The sequence below is a fragment of the Haplochromis burtoni genome, unplaced genomic scaffold, assembly GCF_018398535.1.
Source record: "Haplochromis burtoni strain Fernald_Lab_line unplaced genomic scaffold, NCSU_Asbu1 Contig_301, whole genome shotgun sequence".
Taxonomy (NCBI): Eukaryota; Metazoa; Chordata; class Actinopteri; order Cichliformes; family Cichlidae; genus Haplochromis; species Haplochromis burtoni.
The window spans coordinates 599,050-621,565 of record NW_024582662.1 but is presented as its reverse complement, the minus strand read 5'-3'; the positions used below and the strand labels follow the sequence as shown (position 1 = coordinate 621,565).

Here is a 22,516-nt window from a genome sequence, read left to right as displayed (position 1 = left end):
ATGAACCAGTGTGCATAATTGAACCCGTACACTCATAGTGCACTCAAAGAAAAATTATAGTTATAGTATACAAAACAGGAGACACATTTTCTGAAGTGGATTAAAGAACTAATCACACTCTCAGACGAGTGAGGGTCACCGACTGTGAGCGCAGAATGAACTGAAAACATTTTGTTTTGTCATTTACAAGCGAGATCATTCTTTAAAAGCCAGCCTCATGAGCTGATATGCGACATCTTTTTAGTTCTAAACACATATAAGAGAAAGGAGAAGTTCCATAACTTCCATAACCCCGTGTGCTCAGAAAATCAGTGTCGACGATCAACCTATTGATGCAGATGCACAAGCTATGTCAGGTAAAGGCTGTGTGCAGGCAGGAGTGGTGGTATGGAGGACACAAAGTTTCGGAGGCAAACGTGAACTCAAACTCAGCTTTATTGCTGGATGGCAAGGCAGAACAGAAAACTCAACAAACTGAGAATAGAGATAACTAACTGGCAGGCAGCTGGACAGCCCACACAGCGTATGATGGTCAATCACAACACAGACCAATGAAAACACAGGGCTTAAATACACAGAGGGAGCAATCAGTGAATGAGAGACAGGAGGGAAACACAGCTTGGATAAATCAGGGCTAACGAGACAAGGGAAGAAAAACATTAACATGAGACACGGACTTTCAAAATAAAACAGGAAACATAACACAGAGACGCGGGCTTGACAAGGGGACACGGCTGATAGGGGAGACGGCAACTATAGAACACAGAGACATAAACCATAAGACAGAGAACTCTAACAAATAAACCAAAAGAGTAGAAATGATAAATAATATCAAAATCAAAGTTCAATAATAATGAAAACTCAAAACTCTGGATCAACGACCCAGGTCTCCTAACAAGCTACTGTCAAATGGATAATTAGCACGAGCTTGGTCTTTAGTGCATTAACTTATTGGTGAGCTGAATGTTTTCATTACCAAATTGCATGACTTCATTTTACTTCAAGATGCAAAGGTATGCAAGTAAAGATTAGCTGAGGGGTCAATCTTACCCTTTGGGACAGACCAGAACCCACCAACACCTTGTAACCGACGATAATTAATGAACTCAGGATCATCAGACCAGTTCTTATTGGAAGTTCTGTTTTGTTTTGTTTTTTTCTTCAGAATATATCAGAACCACTTGTCCTGAAATTTTCAAACCTTGACCTCGGCTATGTTGGTCTGATCCACTTTGATACAGATCAGGATATATCAGCCAAAAAATTCAGTGTTATTTATATAGTGCCAAATTCCAACAACAGATGCCTCATGGTGCTTTTTATTGTCAGGTAAAGACCCAATAATACAGAGAATACCCTGGTGACTGTGGGGAGGAAAAACTCCCATTTAAGAGGAAGAAACCTCTGGCAGAACCAGGCGCAGGGAGTGGCAGCCATCTGCTGTGACCGGTTGGGGGTGAGGGGAGGGAGACAGGACAGAAGACACACAGTGGAAGAGAAAAAGGATTGCCATAACATTCTTTGGACAATCTGTCATCTCCGCGCTTTCAACCAAATAAAACATCTGAATGATTTTAGGCATTGTCATTTTGATCATGGATGCTGACACTAACAATTCAAAGTAATTTTCCACCATATCCACGAGACATATTCTTATTTGCATCACAGTAACTTGTTAAGCTCTTAACTCGATTCGTAGGTTTTTTTTTTAAATCTATGGGATGATAATCTTACTCCTGATGGGTGTGCGCCAGCGTCACCAGATAAAATCACTTCCTTTAATACGAAAGATGGTGAATCTCTGAAAATCAGCTGAAGGGTTTTCATCCTCATCTTGTTAAATCAGCATGACAACTGTTTCAACAAAATTACCATGTTCACTGTGGCCACATGAAAAATAAAAGGGATGAAGGCACAGCTGATGACAACACTGTCACCTCATGGATAGTTCAACAGTCGCTCGATGTGAGAAATTTTATTTTCTCAACTCTCCAGACCAAAAGATAAACACACAGATGGATATCTGACAGCCACACTCATACATCTTCCACCCTAAATCGCATCCAGCAAAATCCTCTTTTCTTCGATGTAGCTTTTTGTCTCGTCCTTTTCCACCTTCCATCAACCTTTCTTCTCTATCTGTACATCATCCTCCTTTGTGTGTAGAGACAGGTCAATCATTCGTTCACACTTCCAAGTCTCTGGGTATCTTTGTCCAATATCTTCAGACCCTGCAGCAAGGAGTGGTCCTTTACATCTATAAATTTGCAGAAACCTTCTAGGTTTACGGGATGCAGTTCTATAGTTCAAGGGGGACTGATGATTATTACGGTGAATAACCAGGTGGATTATTCTGTCTGTCTATTACACATCTTTTCCCTTTTTCTCCTATTGTCAGATTCGCTGCCACTTTTCCCGTCAATCTATCAAATTTTGTCTCACAACTCTGTGTACTTTACTTTTCTTTCTGCATTTCGATGTGAGAGCGAGATGGATGGAAGCACTGCTGAGGCACAGTAATATAATAGTGCACATGGAGGACAAAGATGATGGCTGTTCTCTCCAGCTTTCTCTTTCGCAAACACTCTTAAAGCTTATGTGTGTACGCGCGTGTCGGGGATGTTACATTTAAAAAAAATTGTGTGTCTCTATCAAGGAATACAAGAGTACTTGTATTTACATATTTATTTCTTAATTCTTTTAATAAAAATGATTTTTTTTTTTGTTCCTTTCAGTCGCTGATGTCATTTATTGACATTCTAACCTAAAACATTTCATTTCCTCACATCAGATTTTTGCACAGTGAAGTATCCTCAAAAGAGGCCTGGATTTGATTTGGATGCAAGTAGCACATAAAAATCTCAAAGGGGGCTTATTAGGTTCCCTTCCAGCCACTGTAGTAGCTTTGCATGATTCATAATTCAATGTAATCCTTATTTGTTTTGTGGTAGGCACTGATGTGGCCCTCCAATTCATCCACTGCTTGAAACAAGCTGCTTTAGCTTCCCCATCTTTGGCCGCTTTTCCAAATGACGGCCACTTTCTTTGGATTGGCTGCTACTCTCAGCAAGATTTGTAGCAATAGCAGTATCTGCATATCTCCTCTCTTTGTCTCTCTGAAATTGAATTTTCAGTGCAATCTGAAGCCGGAGCTTTTGGATCACAGAGACTTGTATAAATGCTGAGCTCATTTTTGAAAACTTATGCCATATTAAATGTTACTGTGCGGTGACAACCCAACATATATATTTTCATTAGATGGAGATGACACATTTTTCAAATTGGTTTTGTTAGTGGAGGAAGAAAGAGAATCAGAGGGGGTGGGGATTTCCAAAAGAATCACAAGGTTACTGTATCTAGGACAGAAGGATATTTCAGACAGTCATACCAAGACCCATTCTTAGACCTCTGTGTCATGAACTGGAAAGTTGACACTGATATCATCTGCAGAGTAAGACAGTAGCATGTTATGAGACGATATTCATCAGATGACACCAAGATAGGATAACTTCTGGGATGTCAAGGTATTTGAGTTTAGTGTGCATAAGGTCACGTGTCATGTTTTAGGGTGATTTTGCATCCATATATGAACAGTGGATTTAAAAGAAAAATCTAAATGTAATTCAAAGGCTTTTAATTCAAGAGACTTAACAAAAGTATTTAGGAAGCTAAACACCTATTTTCATACACAGTTCTTCTTTTTAGAGCTTCAAATGTGATTGGACAAACTAACATAAATATAATAATCATAACATCACAAATATCCTTTGCAATCAGTGACAGCCTAGGCATCAAAATAGGAAACTCTTGGGTTGCTTTTGTCTTTGGGTCATTATCCTTTTGCACTGTGAAGCTCTGTCCCATCAGTTTTGCTTCTATTAGCAGTCAAATCATCACTAAACACTAGTGACCACCAGTTCCACTGGCAGCCATACACCCCAATGGCATGACATTGCTCCAGATGTCGGGGTATGCTTGTGGGTCATGATTTATTTCTCTTCTCCAGATATTTCTCTTCCCATCATTCTGGTAAAAGTGCATCTTGGTTTGATGTACCCAAAGAATTAAGATGTTTTCTAACACTCTTGTTCTGGAGTGTAACCAGTTGTTTGCTGCAATCCCTCTATGTTTCCATTTACAAAGGCATCTCTTGAGTGTAGATTTTCACAAAGACGCTGAGATAATGACACCTACCTCCTCCAGAAGAATATGAAGACAAGAGAGAAAGAGGTCAACCATTTTTTTTTTGCAGTACATCCATGCATTTAAAATATGCAGGGAAGCAGATAGTTCGGAGCAAACTTCCTTTTTCCCTATCTCTTTGTACTTACCAGGTTCCCATTGTGACTGCATTATGCTGGCTTACCTGGATTCCCGCTCAAAGGAATTTCACTCAACCCAACTTCTCTTATTAGCATTTCTCTTTCTTTTCCTCCTTGGAATTCTACCTTATACTTTATCATCTTAGTTGATCTCAAGAATAACCTCCCTTTGTTCTGATGTGATAAGTAATCATGTTTTGCTTAGAATCCTTTTAAAAAGGAGGCCAAAGACATAATCTGAGAGGAAATAATAGTCATAATCTTAAATACCAACTCAATAATTAGCAGTTTTTTAACGCAAATAACTTACACAAATATTTGATCATGATTTGACTAACAAAGCCAGATAAACTCAGGAGAATCCAATAATGAGCCAAACGAGTTTGCATGATTAAGAGTAGATCCGGTCTGCATGACTGCTGCCAATGAATCAGAGAGGTAGGTTGTAATTTTCCACCTTAATGTGCCATTCTGTGCACAACAACATATCCAAATCCATTTGGAGCAATCTCAAACAAACATTGACAAATGGGAGTCCCATAAGTAAACACGAGCCAAAAATCTTTTTTAATGAAAACGGTGCAGCGGCAAACCAATCATTTGTAGCAGCAGGGCGACTGGAAACATTCAGATGCTGTTCAGGAGGGTGGAGTCTGTGCTGCCATGGTATTGGGACAAAAGAAAAAAGAAAAACTCCCAAAGATTTGTGTTTTGTCTCTAAATGTGAGCCAATGATGAACCTGGAGTCCTGCAGTCTTTGGGGTTTGAGATAAACCCAAACACATAAGGCAAACTCTGGGATTGATCCTTCCTCACATTCGGTCCTTTTGCTTCCACAACATTCAACCCCTCTGTACACCATCTTACATCGAAATTCCTTTGCATCATCTACTGTCAACCTTCTAGCCCTCTACTCCTTCACTAGAGAGAATGCTCTCTTTGCATTCCTCTTTAAATCTCTCCTTTGTCATTACTATTTTAATTTCTGCACTTTCATCACCCACCTTTATCTCCCTCCTGGCTTCAGTTGTCACAACTCCATCAGCTCTCTCTCTGTCTCTCTCTTCTTCCCTCCTTCGTCCTGTCACCCTGCTGACTCCTCTTGGCAGGCAACAGCGAGAAACACCCAGGCAATGAGGGAATCAAGGTAACTCCCTCTGCGGCTCTTTGGCTGGACAAAGTGAGAACTTAAAAGGAGTGTACTAGCAAAAAAACGTAATGGGTGGAAGGAGGGATAAAAATTCCTGTCACAACATTGCAACAAAATTAGATAAAGATGGAGGGAAGAAAAAGGAGAATACACAGCAGCAAGGACAGGGGCAGAGGAATTAAAAGAGAAGGTTATTTTTAGTTTCGAGTTCTCACATATGATCCTAAACCTGAACATAATAAGGTATTTGTCAGTACCTTCAATTTCATATCATTGCTTTTTGCCACCCTACAAGTAACTATGACTAGATTACTGATCTCATATCTCAGTTTCCCAGTTTCTGTCAACATGTTGTAACTAAAAATGTATGATCGGAAAAGAAAGAGGTCAGTATCATTTGGGGGCGGTTTAAATCCCTCATAAGAATGGCAGACACCACCAGTAACATTATATAGACTAGGAAGGTCATTGGAGAACTCGATTTAATGCCATTAAAACCTTGTAAGGATTGCAAAGTCATGGTGATGACAGTCTCAGGCAAATATACAAAACATTTCATAATTAGATGGCAAAGATAATAAATCTTTGCCCGTTTAAACACTTTTCTTTCTAAAATAAATACCCAGCATGAAATTGATAGTAGCCTCATAACTACAATATCTTTACAGTAACTGGGATGATAGCACCTGGTGTCCACAGTCGCTCGACAGAGAATACACACCCCTGTTTTTAATGTCTCACTCACACTCCTGCACTCAGCATTCACAATGCATGCACGAGTCCCAAACACACAAACACAGACTTGTTTACGGCTCTTACATGTAGGGAGTAGTGCCTAAGCCTTGGACTGTCTTTCTAAAGGTCACTGTGAGCGATTCTTTAGTGGAAACAGCTGTTTCCACAGCTATAAGTACTTCACATCTATAAGTGAGCCTCAGGGACAATTCCTGCACTGGGTGTGCTCTGCTGGGCCGGAGATGTAATACCTGCCACTGCCTGAGTGATCAACGGCAGCGTGGTCCTCTTGCAGGTTCTTTCTCTGCACTGTTCACTGTGGAGGTGTACTTCTCTGCAAATTTTATTCAGAATACTGTTCAATTTTCTTTTCCTTAATTCATATCTTAACTTCAGAAAACTGATTTTAGAAAATCTAACAATTAACGATTCACAAAGCCCCTCCCTTAGAAAGGAAGTAACGAGGTATGAATCAGCAGCCTGGGTAAGCCACAGCAGTTTCTTCTAAAAGTGAAATTCATGCCTCTGCATTAAATCTACATTGTAGGTATATAGCATCCGCAAACCCTTCTGAAACCCTAGCTAGCTTTGATTGACCCACTGTGAACATATTGTTGGCTTCTGTCAGTTCCTGGCCACCTGTTCTTCTGATTCGATTTTCCAAATCAATGGAAAGAGAATGGATGAACTAGTGTTCACTGGGAACTAAAAGCACTATATAAATGCAATCCATTATTATTATTATTATTATCATTAAGTACTGTTTTGGCAGCAAAACTGCAAAGCAACACCCCCAGCATTGGTATAAATGCTGGAAACATCGTAGGGGCTACATCGATTCAAAGCAGAAGTATAAATCACACATAAGGCCACACAGAGTTAACAATACCAAGGGTGGGGACTTATTTTTGAGAAACTTTTAACTTGGCTCTTTTTCATGTCTGAAATCTTCTCTCATGTATCCTCTTTTTTACATTGGATTTAGGAATGTTTGCTTTGGGCCCAATATACCCTTTATGGAAATGTATTCTTCTTTTTTTCCCCACTATATATTCTAGATAACCAAACTAGTATTGTTAAGTATCCTGTTTGCACCTACCTCATGGGCTTATATTAGCATAATTAGCTAACGTTTACAGCCAACTCAAGGGGCTAATGTTAGCTTAATTAGCTTGCTAGCCACATGACAAATTTCACCATGGGATATAAACAGAAATCAAAAATGTTTTGCCACCACAGGTGTAAACGACAAAGTATAACAATACAGGAAACCCTGAGCATCAATACTAACTAAAAAAAAGATTATTAGACAAAGCATCATAAGAAATACCCTAAAGACGATTTTGTATGCCAACTTTCTAACAGTTTAAATGATCAAGAGATAGAAAACAACAGTGATAGAGAGCAGGGCCTTGTAATTTGTCACTGATGATGTGGAATGCCTTAAAGGAGGAATTCGTAGAGGAGAATTAAAAGTGAAAATTAAAAGTTTAAGAGAATGGAGAGAGAGGAAGAGAGAGAGAGAGAGAGAGAGAGAGAGAGAGGCAAAGAGAAGTAGTGGAGTGAGTGATAGGATCAGAGACGGATTAGAGGACAGAGCAAAGTCCCTCGGGTGGGAGGTGTGAGAAAATTAGGTGGAGAAATCGAATGGCTGGAAGGAGGGAGAGCTAGAGTGAGGGAGGGGTGAGAAAGGGTGAGCATAAGAAAAGAAATCTGGCTGGAACGAGGGGTGGAGATTGATCCAAGATTATTAATAGTAATGTTTGATTTGCACGGGCCCAGTCAGGAAAGCGATACAGGCCAACCTAGCAGGATAACATCCCTGTCCCCACACTGAACCCGGAGCCCATTTTTCATCCTAAAATAGTTGGAGAGGACAGGTATAAAACTGAAAGAGCAGAGCCTCTGATCTTTGACTGGACATCCCTCCTGAACCCATCTCGCCCCTCTTCCCGCCTTAAACCCGTCCACCAGCAACAAGGTAAGAGGAAGAATGAGGGAGAGACAAAAAGTTTGCCTGAAAGAAAAAGACAGCGATAAATGAGAGATGAAACGACAAAGGCCAGTGCTTTAAGTGTAACCTGCAGCAGATCACACTTGACAATGATTTTCAGGTACCTTCCTCACAGGGCTGATGAGCTGGCTTTGCTTTCTAATCAAATGCAGTGATGGATGCAACTAAACAGGAAAAGCAATTTGCCTTCTTTCACTGTCTCCATAGAGTCTGCTTAGATTTAGATAGAGCGACAGGATATCAACAAAGTAATCACTTTCTGATAGTAACGCTTTGCTGCCAGAATTAAAGGACACAGGTTTGCAACACCGCTTACGTGTGAAATCTGTCAAGGTCAAATTTTAATTACCACTTAATGAGATTGAAAGCAGTGTCCTGTCCGTGCTCCATGGTAATGCATCTGTAGCAAAATGCTGATGAAGTACGGGAAATTTCTCTTGAGAATAAATCCATGTGCTTATGATTAAAATGTTGCATATTACTCACATACTAAACTGTGCCATGAATATTAATGAGGAGAACAATACTTTAGTGGTTGCAGTCTTAATTAATGAGGAGACAGAGTTTTTTGGTGCAAACATGACACAGGGACGTGCCCCTCGGGTAAAGCGGTACAACTTTTGCCATCTTTGCTCGTGGGTCGTCATTAATGGTGTATCTGCTTCACACCAGGACATTCTTATTACGTTGGCATAATTTAAAGTACAGTTTTACTTCAGGTGCCAAATGACATATCTCTTATATACTGGTCTCTAAAAACTTACTGTAGAGGAAGAGCAAAAAAATGCATGTCTCCTGCTTGAAATACACAATAACACACCCCATGTATATAAAGCTTCACTTCAGACTAACAGATTCAGCCCATAGCACACTGAAATGTCTAAAAAATTATTTGTATGATCATTGTTATGATTAGATTACAAGTTTTGTTTTCCTTTGACCAGGAACTGAATATTTTCTTGTAAAACAATGCACAGATCCTTCTGCACACACACACATACGCACATGCAAACCACAAATGCAGCGCTGTTGCTGATGGCAAGCTGTAACTGTGTGGTTAAGCTATCCTCTCCCGTACCTGCCAGCGGATTAGACAGTGGCCAGTGGTGATAACAGCCAGATGATCCCCATGCCTCTGCTGCTCTTATCAAATCCTCTTTTTACTCGCTGCAGTCGCCCGTGGCTACATGCACGCACAAGTGTGTTTGTTTCAGTTATGGAACTGACACCACTGTACCATCTCTTCTCATAAGGAGCGGTATACAATCGATAAGCAGTCTTATGCACTCTAACAGATAGCTCTGGTTGAGGTAATTTTGCAGATCAGTGGCGATTCAGATTAAAAGCTTTCAGGGAGAAAGAAAATCATTGAGGGCTCCCTTTGTTTCAAGAAAGAATAGCCCATTAGAGTGCTTCATTGTCTTCACATTAATGGTGTAGCTAAAGCTGCTGGCACCCTTTAAGGGAACTGAATGACAAATGTTAAATACTGAAATCTTTTGTAGGGATATGAAATGCACTGTATGGTTATAGGCCAAATGAAAAATTGTGGAGTTTTTAATTACAAAATAAACCTCGCTGTTGGCGATCGTAATGAAACCTTAAATCAGCATAAAGCTTGAGGGGTGTTTAAGTCACATAATAACAATAATTCCACTATAATGTGTTTATTGTTTAATGTTAGATTGCTGTAAAATGCCAGAGAGGCGGAAAGAGAAAAAATGAAGAAGGTTCATTTTCAGTTCACACTGCAGTAATACTGAAGGGGCACCTTGCCTTGGTTTATCTATATAAGTCTAACACACACTGGCACACACATATTACCTCAGCTTTTAACAGAGTTCCTCTCAAACACACACACACACACACACACACACACACACATACACACACACACACACATACACACACACACTCTCTCAGATTCACATTCTCAAATGAGCGCAAACGGCTCAGGTTTCTTGAAATGCAAGTATATTCTTCTTCCTGCATTCCACCTCTTTACTCGAGTCTGCCTGGCACCTCAGTAACACATTTAAAAACTTTCACACGCACACACACACACACGCAAATATATTCACACATCCATGCAGCTGTTACTGTAAACTGGAGAGTTGGCACTCCTGCACTATAGTTGGGTTTCCCACACCTAGCAAGACCATCAGAGTCATGTGACTTCCCAAGTCTTTCCCCACTTTAAAGGTTCACAGGCAAGCCTTGTGTAAACCAGAACTGCCTTTGAGATGTTACTTTATCCTCAAGAAATACGAAGCGTTTTCTAAAGTTCGGTCTTTGTAGAATAACTTTCAATTTTTTATTTAGCCAGACAAAAGATGTCATCTAATAATAATCAAACATTTCACCAATTATGAGCTAAATGTGTTACTGTATACACTGTGTACAAATAAATTACTCTGTTAATAAATAGGCAAAATTACAAATGGTTCATTATCTGACATTTTAATAAACTACTACAAGTAATAACAATAAGAAGTAAATAATATACAAAGCAGTCATTGAGTCCACACTTTGAAATACATGAATAAATTCATAAATGCATAATGGACTTTGCTTGTTGTGGACATGGATCATGTTGACTTCTTAATAATTGTGCTACTATGGCTGTTCGTTTTAGATTCATTTCGTGGTATTGAATGAAATCCCCCGACATTAAAGTTTAGAGTTAAAGCAATCTGTCAACTTTTTAAAAAATCTGCTGATTACCTTTCTCACTCATTAGTACATTTGATAAAACAAATATATAATATGCCCATGAATAAGCTTTAGAGTTGTTGGTATGTGGATTTCTCTTATGCTAAGAACAAATTTCATCCACTTCCTTCCAATCTATTCTGAGTCCAGTATCGTATACTTCAGGTACGCCTGATATTTCAAGTGTTCTCATTTGACTTTGCAAGAAAGTCGAGCAAACTGAATTTATTTATTTTTAAACAAGCTTTTTTTCTAGTCTTGCATTATCCAGTTTTGGCACTTCTGTGTGAATTGTAGCCTCAGTATCCCTTCCTTAGCAGGCAGGGCTGGCACGCAGTGTGGTCTTCTGCTTCTGTATTTAGAGATGCTCTTCTATAAACAGAATAGTTGATCGACTGTTGCCTTCCTATAAGCTTGGCCATTTTCTCTGACCTCTTTCATTGGCAATTCTCTTTCCCAGACGGCTCTCTATGAACCTTAGAGATGGTAAGTCTCAAGAGATCGGCAGTTTCTGAAATACTCGGACCACTCCATCTGGCACCAACAACTATGCCACTCTCCTGACAGACTTTCTGACTAATAGGTCACAATGCGTGAGGGTGAATCATGTATTTTCTGATGTGCTCTCCTCTTGTACTGGATCACCCCAGGGTTGCTGCCTCTCTCTCCTCTTCTGTTCATTCTGTACACGAATGAGTGTCGCAGCAATTTCACGAACAGACACATCCTGAAGTTTGCTGATGACACAGTGATCGTCAGTCTCCTGGTGAGGGACGAGTCAGGCCATGGACAGGTTGTAGATGATTTTGTGGATTAATGTGATGAGTCCTTCCTTTCACTCAATGTGTCAAAAACTAAAGACATGATTATTGATTTTAGGAAGTTCTTTTATAGCTCATCACCCACTATCATTAAAACTGCTGATATTGGGATCGTTGAGAGTTATAAATATCTGTGGTACTTGACCATAAACTGTGTTTTGAATCTCATGCTGATGCCACTACTAAAAAAGTTCAACAAAGACTGTTCTTTTTAAGGAAAATGAGATCTTTTAATGTCTCATCTGAGATGTTGTCTTTGTTTCATAGAAGTTTTATCGAATCTGTGATGTCTTTTTGTATCGCTGCCTGGTTTGGTAACCTGATGGTGAGGAATAAGAATCGGTTGGGTCTTTTGGTAGAAACTACTAGCAAAATTTCAGGGCGCTGGAAAGATGGACTTTTGGCCATTTACAATAAAAATGTGCTTAGAAAGGCTCATTCTATTGTTCATTGTTCGAACCATCCACTTCACAGTGAGTTTGAGTTGTTGCCTTCTGACCTCTGAGGAAGACCAAAAGACTCCAAGCTTCTTTTATCCCTACTGCATCCTGTCTCCTAAATGGCATATAACCGTTCTGGGATTTTCTATTACTATCATTGTCATTTTATATGATTGTTTTGTTTACTTTTATCCTGTTGCTAAACTAATTTCCCTTTTGGGACAATAAAGATTGAATTTGAATTGAATTATGTGATTGGCTGATTAGATCATTGCATCGATGAGAATTAAAATGAATGCCATGTGATCTACTAATCACATAGACATTACCAACATTAAAAATGAAATAAAATGACACCAAGGAAGAAAATCAGCACATTTCCTCAAATACCTAATTTATTTAATAGATTATTAAAAGAGATCTGGGATGTTATAGATTAACTTTGGTGTATTTTTACCATCCTCACAAGGTGAACTGTTAGTCTGTTTGTATGCGTGCAGGTGTGTCTGCGTGGTCAAATGTGCTACTGTAACAGGAAATATCACAAAGATGGATTTTTGGATTTTAGCAGTTTTTTGTGTCTTTCCGAGGACAGGCTTGGTCAGCATGTAAAAGCATCATTCGCATGAATTTACTGGTGTATAGTTGAAACCAAAATGACTCTGAAGACAGGTTTGCTTAACCGTTAAGGGTCATAAAGGTACATAAAGAGCTGCTAAACATTCGTTTTATTGTGGCTATTAAACACAGTGATATCTGAGGCATGATGCAGCAAAGAACAGGCGGCATGAGTCATTTGCAACCTGCGGAAATGTATAGGTCATACAGACCGTATTTCCAACAGTGAGAAGGACGGAGGGGTGATATTGGCCAGTTCAGTATCATTTGCTGAACAGAGAGAACACAGTGTTGATGACGGTCCAAGGAAAATGATGATGGAGTGTCATTCCTATGACTTTAGCTGAGACAGTTCAACTCCGTCAACTCTCAAAGTTTTCCACCAGAGCATCTGACTAATCTTTGAAGTCAGACTCTTACAAATGTGTTCCATGTTAAAAAATTAAGAAGATGGATTACTATGAAATTAAGCACACTTGTTGATAATTGGTGAATGCATTATGGTTAATTTGTTAGTGTTGCTATGTTTCAGACAACCTCAGAATAGGATATTTTGAAGCCTTAACTAGATTAAAATGAAAGGGCTGAAGATTTCAAGTATATTGTATAAAATAGAAAACGTATTGTCTTAAATACAAGCTGGTGTTTTTTTTAATCAGACAGCCCTAACAACACTGGATAAAAAACTGAAAGTAATATGAATTAAATTTTTCACCTGTCACCTGCTGACAAGTTTTTACCCTTGGAAATCATCTCTTCTCCTCCTGTCCTCCACCCTCTTTCTTTCTCCATCTTTGAGAGTGACCGATTCATTTTTAAATTTTTAAGATGCTGTTAAGCTGCTTGAAACACGCTACTTAAAAAAAGTAGCTCTGCTTATGCTCATCCCCCATCTGTATGAGCTAGACGCTGAATAAAAAATCTCTTTATTGTTAACATCTGCTTGCACAAATGAATGACAGGTATTAGAGGATGTGTGTGGACTGTGCTCTGCCATGGGGTGACATTACGTTCTGATTTGCTGATTATCTCCGTGGCATCTGCATTTGAATCAAACTACGTATCAGATATCAGATTTAATTGCTCGTTAACTGAAGGTGTCAGGACACCGTTAGGGATCACGTGCGTTCCAGTGTGGCTGGTATTGCTTTCACCTTGTGAATCGTTCTGTCTGTCTGCGTGTTTTTGTGTTCTCATAGGAGAATATAGTGATTGTGACGCCAATATATACAGGACCTGCTGCAAGGGCACTGTTTTGAGTGTTTTGAAGTGTTTTGCACGTGTACACTTACTGGCTACATCATTAGGTACATCTTGCTAGCAACTGTTTGGACCATTTTTTTGTCCTTAGAGCTGCCCTAATTCTTGGTGGCATAGATTCAACAAAGTGCTGTAAAACATTCCTCAGAGATTTTGGTCCACATTTATATTCACAGCCAGTTTGGCTTTGTGAGATGGTGTGTTGTACTGCTGAAATCAGCCTTCAGAAGATGGGTGGACACCATCACCGCTGACTTGAACCTGACCCTCCTATGCCGGCACAAATCAAGACTCATCAGGCTAGGACATGATTTTCTGTTGTCCAATTTTGCTAAGCCCATTCAAATGTCAGCCTCAGTTCCCTGTTCATAGCTGACAGAAAGAGCACTCGCTGTGGTGTTCTGCTGCTGTAGACCACATCTGCTTAAGGTTCTTGAGATGTTGTGTGTTTAGTGATGTTCTTCTGTGTATCTTGTCAGTCAATCACTTTTGCCTTTTTTCAGCTCAAAACAGTCTCTCCTTTGATGTCTGGCATCAATAAGGCATTTTCTCTCAGAGGACCAGCACTCACTAGATGTTTTCTCTATTTCAATCCACATAACTAAGTCTACTTCCTTAGACACAGTTATGTGGAACAATCCCAGTACATCAGCAGTATATCCGTCTGGCACCAACAACCATGCTCAATACTCAAAGTCACTTAAATCACCTTTCTTCACCACTCTGATGCTCAGTTTGAACTCAAGCAGGTCATCTTGACCACATCTGTATGCTTAAATGCACTGAACTGCTGCCACGTGACTGATGATTAGATATTTGTGCTAATGAGCAGATGAACAGGTGTCCCTAATGAAATGACTGCTGAGCTTGTGTTTGAAATATGAGGGACCCTGTGCCTTCCCATTTTACACTCTGCTACACAGTCTTTGGCTTCTGATGTATTTGTAACTTCCACTGTGACGCAGCTTTATCTGAGGCACAAAAATGAGAGATTTAGGATGATGTAAACTCCCAGAGATGTCATTGGTACTCTAGGCAAGCATTTTTTGCAACTTTGTGGGACACAAAGTAAAACATATGCTTCCAGTTTATCATTTTTGATTAGTATGGAATAAAACTGGTGAATAACTTAAATAAAATTTATTTGATCTAGTAAATGTCCTCAACTAGTTAGTCTCTGGAAGACAGTTCGGCTGGCTGGTGTCCTCTGCTGACCTTTGGCTTTTTGCTGTGGATTTGAAGTTAGTCTGTCTGGAAAATTCACTGCACATCTATTGTGTGTGGTGTTGTGTGATAGCCTGCACCTGACGTTCTGAAATGCTGTGATTTAATGTTCTAATTTCAATGTAATGTATTATTCACCTGATTTCCAAGACATTTTTCTGGTGAACTGTGAATAGCGCAGAAAGTCGTACATTTGTCCATTCAGGCAAAGGTTCGTGTGGATGTGAGTGAACCAGTACTCATTGATCACACAGCCTACTTAAAATAATGTGTTGCCCACAAAACCCCATTATGGTTCGCCTGCCTGTAAAGTGAAATCGGAGTACTACTTCCTCTAATCCACACATAACTCGCTTCCCCTTAGCACCACTCCTCTCTAGCTTTATAACTTCCTCCTCCACTCTTACAGATTTGTGTTTACCGTCTAATGTATACATCCCATACACGTGTCTTTACACTCTCAACAGAAGGAAAGAGGGCATCAGTCAAAGTCAGCGGGAAAGTGACAATTTCATAAGCAGCGATCAGGTTCAGTCACACACACGCAGTAAAAAGCCAAAGCGCAGTTTAGCGCAGGGTTCACCTTTCATAGCACGAGGCACAAGAAGAAGATTCTCCATCTGGAGTGGGCTGACAAACTGAATTCTCCGGTGATATTTCAAACACAGCAGAGGACTCATATGGTCTGTTAAACCCCTGCTGATTTGGCCTCTCGCCCTGTTTGTGTCCCTACCACCTCAAAGATATGACACAGATAAAATGGAAAACATTTGAAAGGCACACTTGTTTTTGTGTCAATCTGTCATCACTCGTCTCCATCATTCTGGTATTCTCCTTCCATCCTGATTTTTGTTTTAATTTCCGCAGCCCTGGCTCTACATCCTGAAATGCCACAAACAAACCTCCTTCACTTCCCGTATCTCTCAACACCCTACTACAGCAGGATACCTTTCTCCTCTCATTCTCCTCTTTCCCTTTATCACTCCTCTTTTACTGTCACTAATTCATTCTGTCACTCATCACCGCCTTCTCACACGTCCTGATTTCCTGCTCCATTTCTAGAGTGTCACCAGTGTAATACGAGAATGTCTCAGTACTGTCTCTGCTCTCTGGCAACCTTGCTTTTAACCTTGTCCCCTCTCGGGTCTTCTCTTTTGATTCAGTCTCTCTCCCCTGACTTATTTTAGCCTCCTCCAACAGCCGAGATGGCAATGAGCAGCATCCTCAACACCGATGACATCAAGAAAGCTCTAGATGCATTTGCAGGTGAGTACCAGCACAGCCGTGACGGGAAAAAGTTAGTCCCAAAAAAAGCTGGAGCCAGAACTTTTGGGGTTTTTTTCCCTTACGTCGTTCTATATCGGTTACACTCAACTTATAAAAAATAATTTTCCACCTTTGGCCTTCATTAACCAGACCAACACAGAATAAGAAATTTCCCTCGACATTGAGAAATCAGTAGTTTAATTGTATTTCACCATGTTCTGACAGTTTGTGAATATTCACACTTACTTACGTCAGGAATTTGATGCCCTTTAAGTGTCCAAAAAAAGCTTTGTCTCTTTTTTAAACATTAGAAGATCCAATCGTATCTAAATCACTCTGTTTTTTGGATTATCAAGTTTTAATAGGCATCAAGAGGAGTTTAAATGAAATCGTCACAGTCCTGATGTGGCTTCTGTGTTTTTCTGTGTGTCCAGTTGCTGACTCTTTTGACCACAAGAAGTTTTTTGAGCTGGTGGGTCTGAAGTCCAAGTCTGCCGACGATGTGAAGAAGGTCTTCACGGTGCTGGATGCGGACAACAGCGGCTTCATAGAGGAGGAAGAACTCAAGTGAGACAAACTAACACATGCACTCAAACACACATGTGTGTGCAAAGAAATCCCCAAAAGAGTAACAATTATCCACACAAAAGCATTCTGTGACACAAATCCAATCTTCTTTGCTTCCTCTCGTAGATTCGTCCTGAAGGGCTTTGCCAAAGATGGCAGGGACCTGACAGACAAAGAAACCAAAGCATTTTTAAAAGCAGCTGACAAGGATGGAGACGGCAAGATTGGAGTCGATGGTAAACGCAACACAAATACATCAAATTATTCTATTATTAAATAAAGGCCCACACATAAAGAACACAAAAACCCAAATGGCAGGGTTTTTTTAATTCCTATTTTCATTCATCTATGCATGTGTTTAGTGCTTCATGGATAAAATCATGAAGAAAAAAAACAAGAAAAAGCAATCAGGGCAAATTTTAAGGACAAATCTGTCAATGTTCATATTAAAGAAACGTTTTTTCAGTTTGAACTTTAGGGTAAAGCACACTACTAAAATTTAGCCTTGCTCCTTGAAATTGGCCATAGCAGTGTGGTTGTGATCACATCCATAAACAGAAGCTACTGTATATCACCTCTGCTGCAGCAGGCACGTTATATGGCCTAAGACAATTATCCTGAATCTTGAACTCATCTGGACACTTTTACATCCACTACTAAAACTGAATTAAGAGATATCTATGTCCTAGAAGACCTAGTGAACTCCCTCACACCCATAAAAGAAATCCACTTGACCATACGTTTCTTCTGCTGTCAATCTGCATTTTTTTTTCAATGTGTAATTATATCTGTTCATTTCAAAAACCGGTGGGCGATGTAGCCACTGAAAGTGACACCCTAACCACAACAGTCAACTAAAGATAAAGGGCATGTGGTACAAAAGGGTTGGATGAACATCTTTGTCCTTAGAGTGGCAAGGATGTACAGTTAAACCCTGATACAGAACTGATAGATATGGTTTTTGTCTTCTTAATATAGTAAACATACGATTATGCAAAAGCTGAGACCCACAGTAGATGCAGAATTCATACAAATGTCTGTCTACCGGTGGGTCCGCCTATAGGAATCATCAGCCCACTCACTGAAAACTCAGATCCACACTTACACAGCTATTTTTTAAAATTAGGATTTTTCAAAAAAATCTCTGTCCACATGGAAACGTTGGGGGAAAAAAAACCTGCTAAAGCAACAGATGGTGATGAAGCAATATTGTGGTGTGCAGCCTGATGTCAAAAAAGGCGACAAAGGTTCCCATCTTTGATGTTGCAAGATAAAAATCAGGTTGTGAAAACATTCACCCTGGAAGGTGTTTTCTCTATAGCTTGGTTTTCAGTTATCTAAATTGCAGTTTCTGTGTGGATGACAGTCCAAAACACATGAAAAAACTATGTGAATCAAAAAGCCGTGTATGTGTAGACAGGGCCTTTAAAAACGAAAAAAATCATAGTCACTTTTTTACTTATCTTACTCATTTTTTTAGTTCTTGTTCTTTTCTAAAGGCCCGAGTTGTCCCTACAAAAAAACCCCGAATTCTGTAATTGTAATGTGTTTGATTAAATACAGAAAGTATTTAAGAAAAGTAACATTTATTTTCTTTTGTAAGCTGAAGAAAATTCAACTGCCCACCCAGAGATAACAGTGTGACATGATTTTTAAAGGCATGCATGTGATAACTTGTTTGATGCAGATAAGTCTCAAAACCTTATTCTGATATTGACAGGGTATAAACATTGTGCATAAAATAAACCCGCCTGCACGTGCTTCTCAACAGCGTTTCGATGTTTTGCTGTTTTCGCACTCTCCTAACAGGTTGTGGTTTTTTCCTTCTTTCAGAATTTGCTGCCCTTGTGAAAGAATAATTCTTCTGCTCCCACTGCAATGAAGGATCACATGGCAACCAACACCACATCCTGGCAATCCCCCCACCTCCCCCTCCTCCTCCACCTCCGCCAGCACCTACACCTCTCCTTCCCACCAGGCTGAAGCCGATCCCCACTCCGATCACTCCTCTCCTCTTCACCTCCCACCTGCAGTTTTCACGAAACACAATGCTGCACTGAAGTAGGCTGTGCTGTGCAACCTCCTCACGTCCCGAGTTTCCCCTTTAGCCGTATTCACCCTATTTATTTAATCCGTTTTATACAAACTGTTCTTGTTTCTGTTTATGTATAGATTAAAAAAAACATGCCTGCAGGAGTTAAACTTACATTGTAAAGCATAAAGTAGATATATAAAGATAACAGAGATTATAAAAGAAAGACCCTCATTTCCTTCTCTACTTCTGACTTTGCATCCTTTCCTAGCTTTCAATTTCCATGAACCAGTTCTTCCTCTCTCTTCCCTTCTTTGTTTATCTTTTTTTCTCTTCTTCTCTCTACTCATGTCTGGCTCAGTGCCCCTTACTGCATTCGCTCCCCTCTGTCCTCTCCCACACCATCAACCTATCTATCTAGCTATCCATCCATTCCTTTCTCCTCTGGTAATGAGCTGTTGTAAAACACACCAAAAGAAGAAAGAAGTCAAGCTGTGAAAGAACAAAATAAAGTGGAAAAAAGAAAAGCCTTGAGAAGGCTGACTCACTAAGTCGCTTCTGTTAATTCCTTCCTTTGATGTGACTCTTATCTGATTTTACACTTTCAATCTCGTTGTCCTTCTTTCTTTCTCCCTTCCTCTATTCTGTCACTTTTTCCTTTATCAAGCAGATCAGCTGAAAAAAAACCCCCCTAATGTTGTATGAGAAGGTGTACTTTCAAAAACAAAACTGCTGTGTCTAAGGGGGTTAAAATGATCACACAGTATCATTTTTTAAAAAATATTTCTTAATATATAATCTGTGGCATAAACAAAACCTCGGCGGAGTGGAGGTTTAAAAGGCCATATCTCCCATTTACTCAAAAGTGCAATACTAGTTTGAGAACCATGCTGTCGAGCCATTAACACAGTTGGATTCATGCCGAGGTTCAATTTGGGTTAAGTATCCCCAGCGGAGGACCCAAACAGGCAACACAGGAATCTTTATCTTCTTTAGTAGAACATTTTACTGCCTGAGCAAATAAACACAGATCTGTAGCTCGAAGGATATCACTTTATTTAGCGGGCATGAGACTATTGAGCTCAGTGCTGCGGAGACAACCTCAATGCTTGTTCCAACAGACAGTTACGATAAGTTTGAGGAAGACAAAACCCGAGGAATTATAGAAAGAAGTATGTGGGAATGACATCCTCTATCACAGGATGAAGTTACCATGAAAACTTTGTTTCCTGAGATCTTTTGATGAGTTCTCAAACTCTACAGTGCAGAATTATTAGGCAAGTTGTATTTTTGAGGAATAATTTTATTATTGAACAACAACCATGTTCTCAATGAACCCAAAGAACTCATTAATATCAAAGCTGAATGTTTTTGGAAGTAGTTTTTAGTTTGTTTTTAGTTTTAGCTATTTTAGGGGGATATCTGTGTGTGCAGGTGACTATTACTGTGCATAATTATTAGGCAACTTAACAAAAAACAAATATATACCCATTTCAATTATTTATTTTTACCAGTGAAACCAATATAACATCTCCACATTCACAAATATACATTTCTGACATTCAAAAACAAAACAAAAACAAATCAGTCGACCAATATAGCCACCTTTCTTTGCAAGGACACTCAAAAGCCTGCCATCCATGGATTCTGTCAGTGTTTTGATCTGTTCACCATCAACATTGCGTGCAGCAGCAACCACAGCCTCCCAGACACTGTTCAGAGAGGTGTACTGTTTTCCCTCCTTGTAAATCTCACATTTGATGATGGACCACAGGTTCTCAATGGGGTTCAGATCAGGTGAACAAGGTAGGCCATGTCATTAGTTTTTCTTCTTTTATACCCTTTCTTGCCAGCCACGCTGTGGAGTACTTGGACGCGTGTGATGGAGCATTGTCCTGCATGAAAATCACTGTTTTTCTTGAAGGATGCAGACTTCTTCCTGTACCACTGCTTGAAGAAGGTGTCTTCCAGAAACTGGCAGTAGGACTGGGAGTTGAGCTTGACTCCATCCTCAACCCGAAAAGGCCCCACAAGCTCATCTTTGATGATACCAGCCCAAACCAGTACTCCACCTCCACCTTGCTGGCGTCTGAGTCGGACTGGAGCTCTCTGCCTTTACCAATCCAGCCACGGGCCCATCCATCTGGCCCATCAAGACTCACTCTCATTTCATCAGTCCATAAAACCTTAGAAAAACCAGTCTTGAGATATTTCTTGGCCCAGTCTTGACGTTTCAGCTTGTGTGTCTTGTTCAGTGGTGGTCGTCTTTCAGCCTTTCTTACCTTGGCCATGTCTCTGAGTTTGACATGTGTTTGGCAGTGATGCAGCTCTATGCAATGTGCAGTGCTTTGGCGTGACGCTACTCCAGTTCAGCAATTGGCTGGTCGCAGGCCCTTTGTCTCCCCTACCTCCGCTATTTTGATCCTATAGCTGTTTTGGCAAGTATAGTTGTTGCCCTACACTTGTCTTGTATCTTCTCGATTTTTCTGGTGGCAAGTGGCATCTTGGCAGCTGCACGCTTGACTTTTCTCAGTTCATGGGCAGTTATTTTGCGCCTTGGTTTTTCCACACGCTTCTTGCGACCCTGTTGACTATTTTGAATGAAACGCTTGATTGTTCGATGATCACGCTTCAGAAGCTTTGCAATTTTGAGACTGCTGCATCCCTCTGCAAGATATCTCACTATTTTTGACTTTTCTGAGCCTGTCAAGTCCTTCTTTTGACCCATTTTGCCAAAGGAAAGGAAGTTGCCTAATAATTATGCACACCTGATATAGGGTGTTGATGTCATTAGACCACACCCCTTCTCATTACAGAGATGCACATCACCTAATATGCTTAATTGGTAGTAGGCTTTCGAGCCTATACAGCTTGGAGTAAGACAACATGCATGAAGAGGATGATGTGGACAAAATACTCATTTGCCTAATAATTCTGCACTCCCTGTAAATTGCCTAACAATCCTTTACCATACTGTGGTACCTCGGATTCCTAATAAACTACCACATGAATTCAATTCAATTCAATTTTATCTATATAGTGCCAAATCACAAGAACAGTCACCTCAGAAGCTTTATATTGTAAGGTAGACCCTACAATAATACATAAGAGAAAAACCCAACAATCATATGACCCCCTATGAGCAAGCACTTTGGCACAGTGGGAAGGAAAAACTCCCTTTTAACAGGAAGAAACCTCCAGCAGAACCAGGCTGAGGGACGGGTGGCATCTGCTGCGAGCGGTTGGGGTGAGAGAAGGAAGACAGGACAAAGACATGCTGTGGAAGAGAGACAGAGATGAAACAACCATCATAGTAAAATGTCTTTGCAACTAATCAAAACATTGTATGTTAGTC

At 40.0% G+C, this 22,516-nt stretch overlaps 1 protein-coding gene across 2 annotated transcripts in view; it reads left to right on the top strand.

Annotated features, from left to right (window-relative positions):
• The window catches only part of pvalb6 (parvalbumin 6), a 57,453-nt gene extending 37,729 nt beyond the window's left edge, over window positions 1–19,724 (top strand). Inside the window, exons 1-5 of one of the 2 annotated variants that reach the window (XM_005949326.3) lie at window positions 7,816–8,188; window positions 16,484–16,562; window positions 16,997–17,129; window positions 17,256–17,365; window positions 18,963–19,724. In XM_005949326.3, the coding sequence (XP_005949388.1) occupies window positions 16,502–16,562; window positions 16,997–17,129; window positions 17,256–17,365; window positions 18,963–18,988 (330 nt within the window). In that variant the 5' untranslated portion in view covers window positions 7,816–8,188; window positions 16,484–16,501 and the 3' untranslated portion in view covers window positions 18,989–19,724. Of the gene's footprint in view, window positions 1–7,815; window positions 8,189–16,483; window positions 16,563–16,996; window positions 17,130–17,255; window positions 17,366–18,962 lie in introns of those variants that run through there. The other variant, XM_005949325.3, reaches the window with a different exon arrangement.
• Window positions 19,725–22,516: the final 2,792 nt, after the last annotated feature.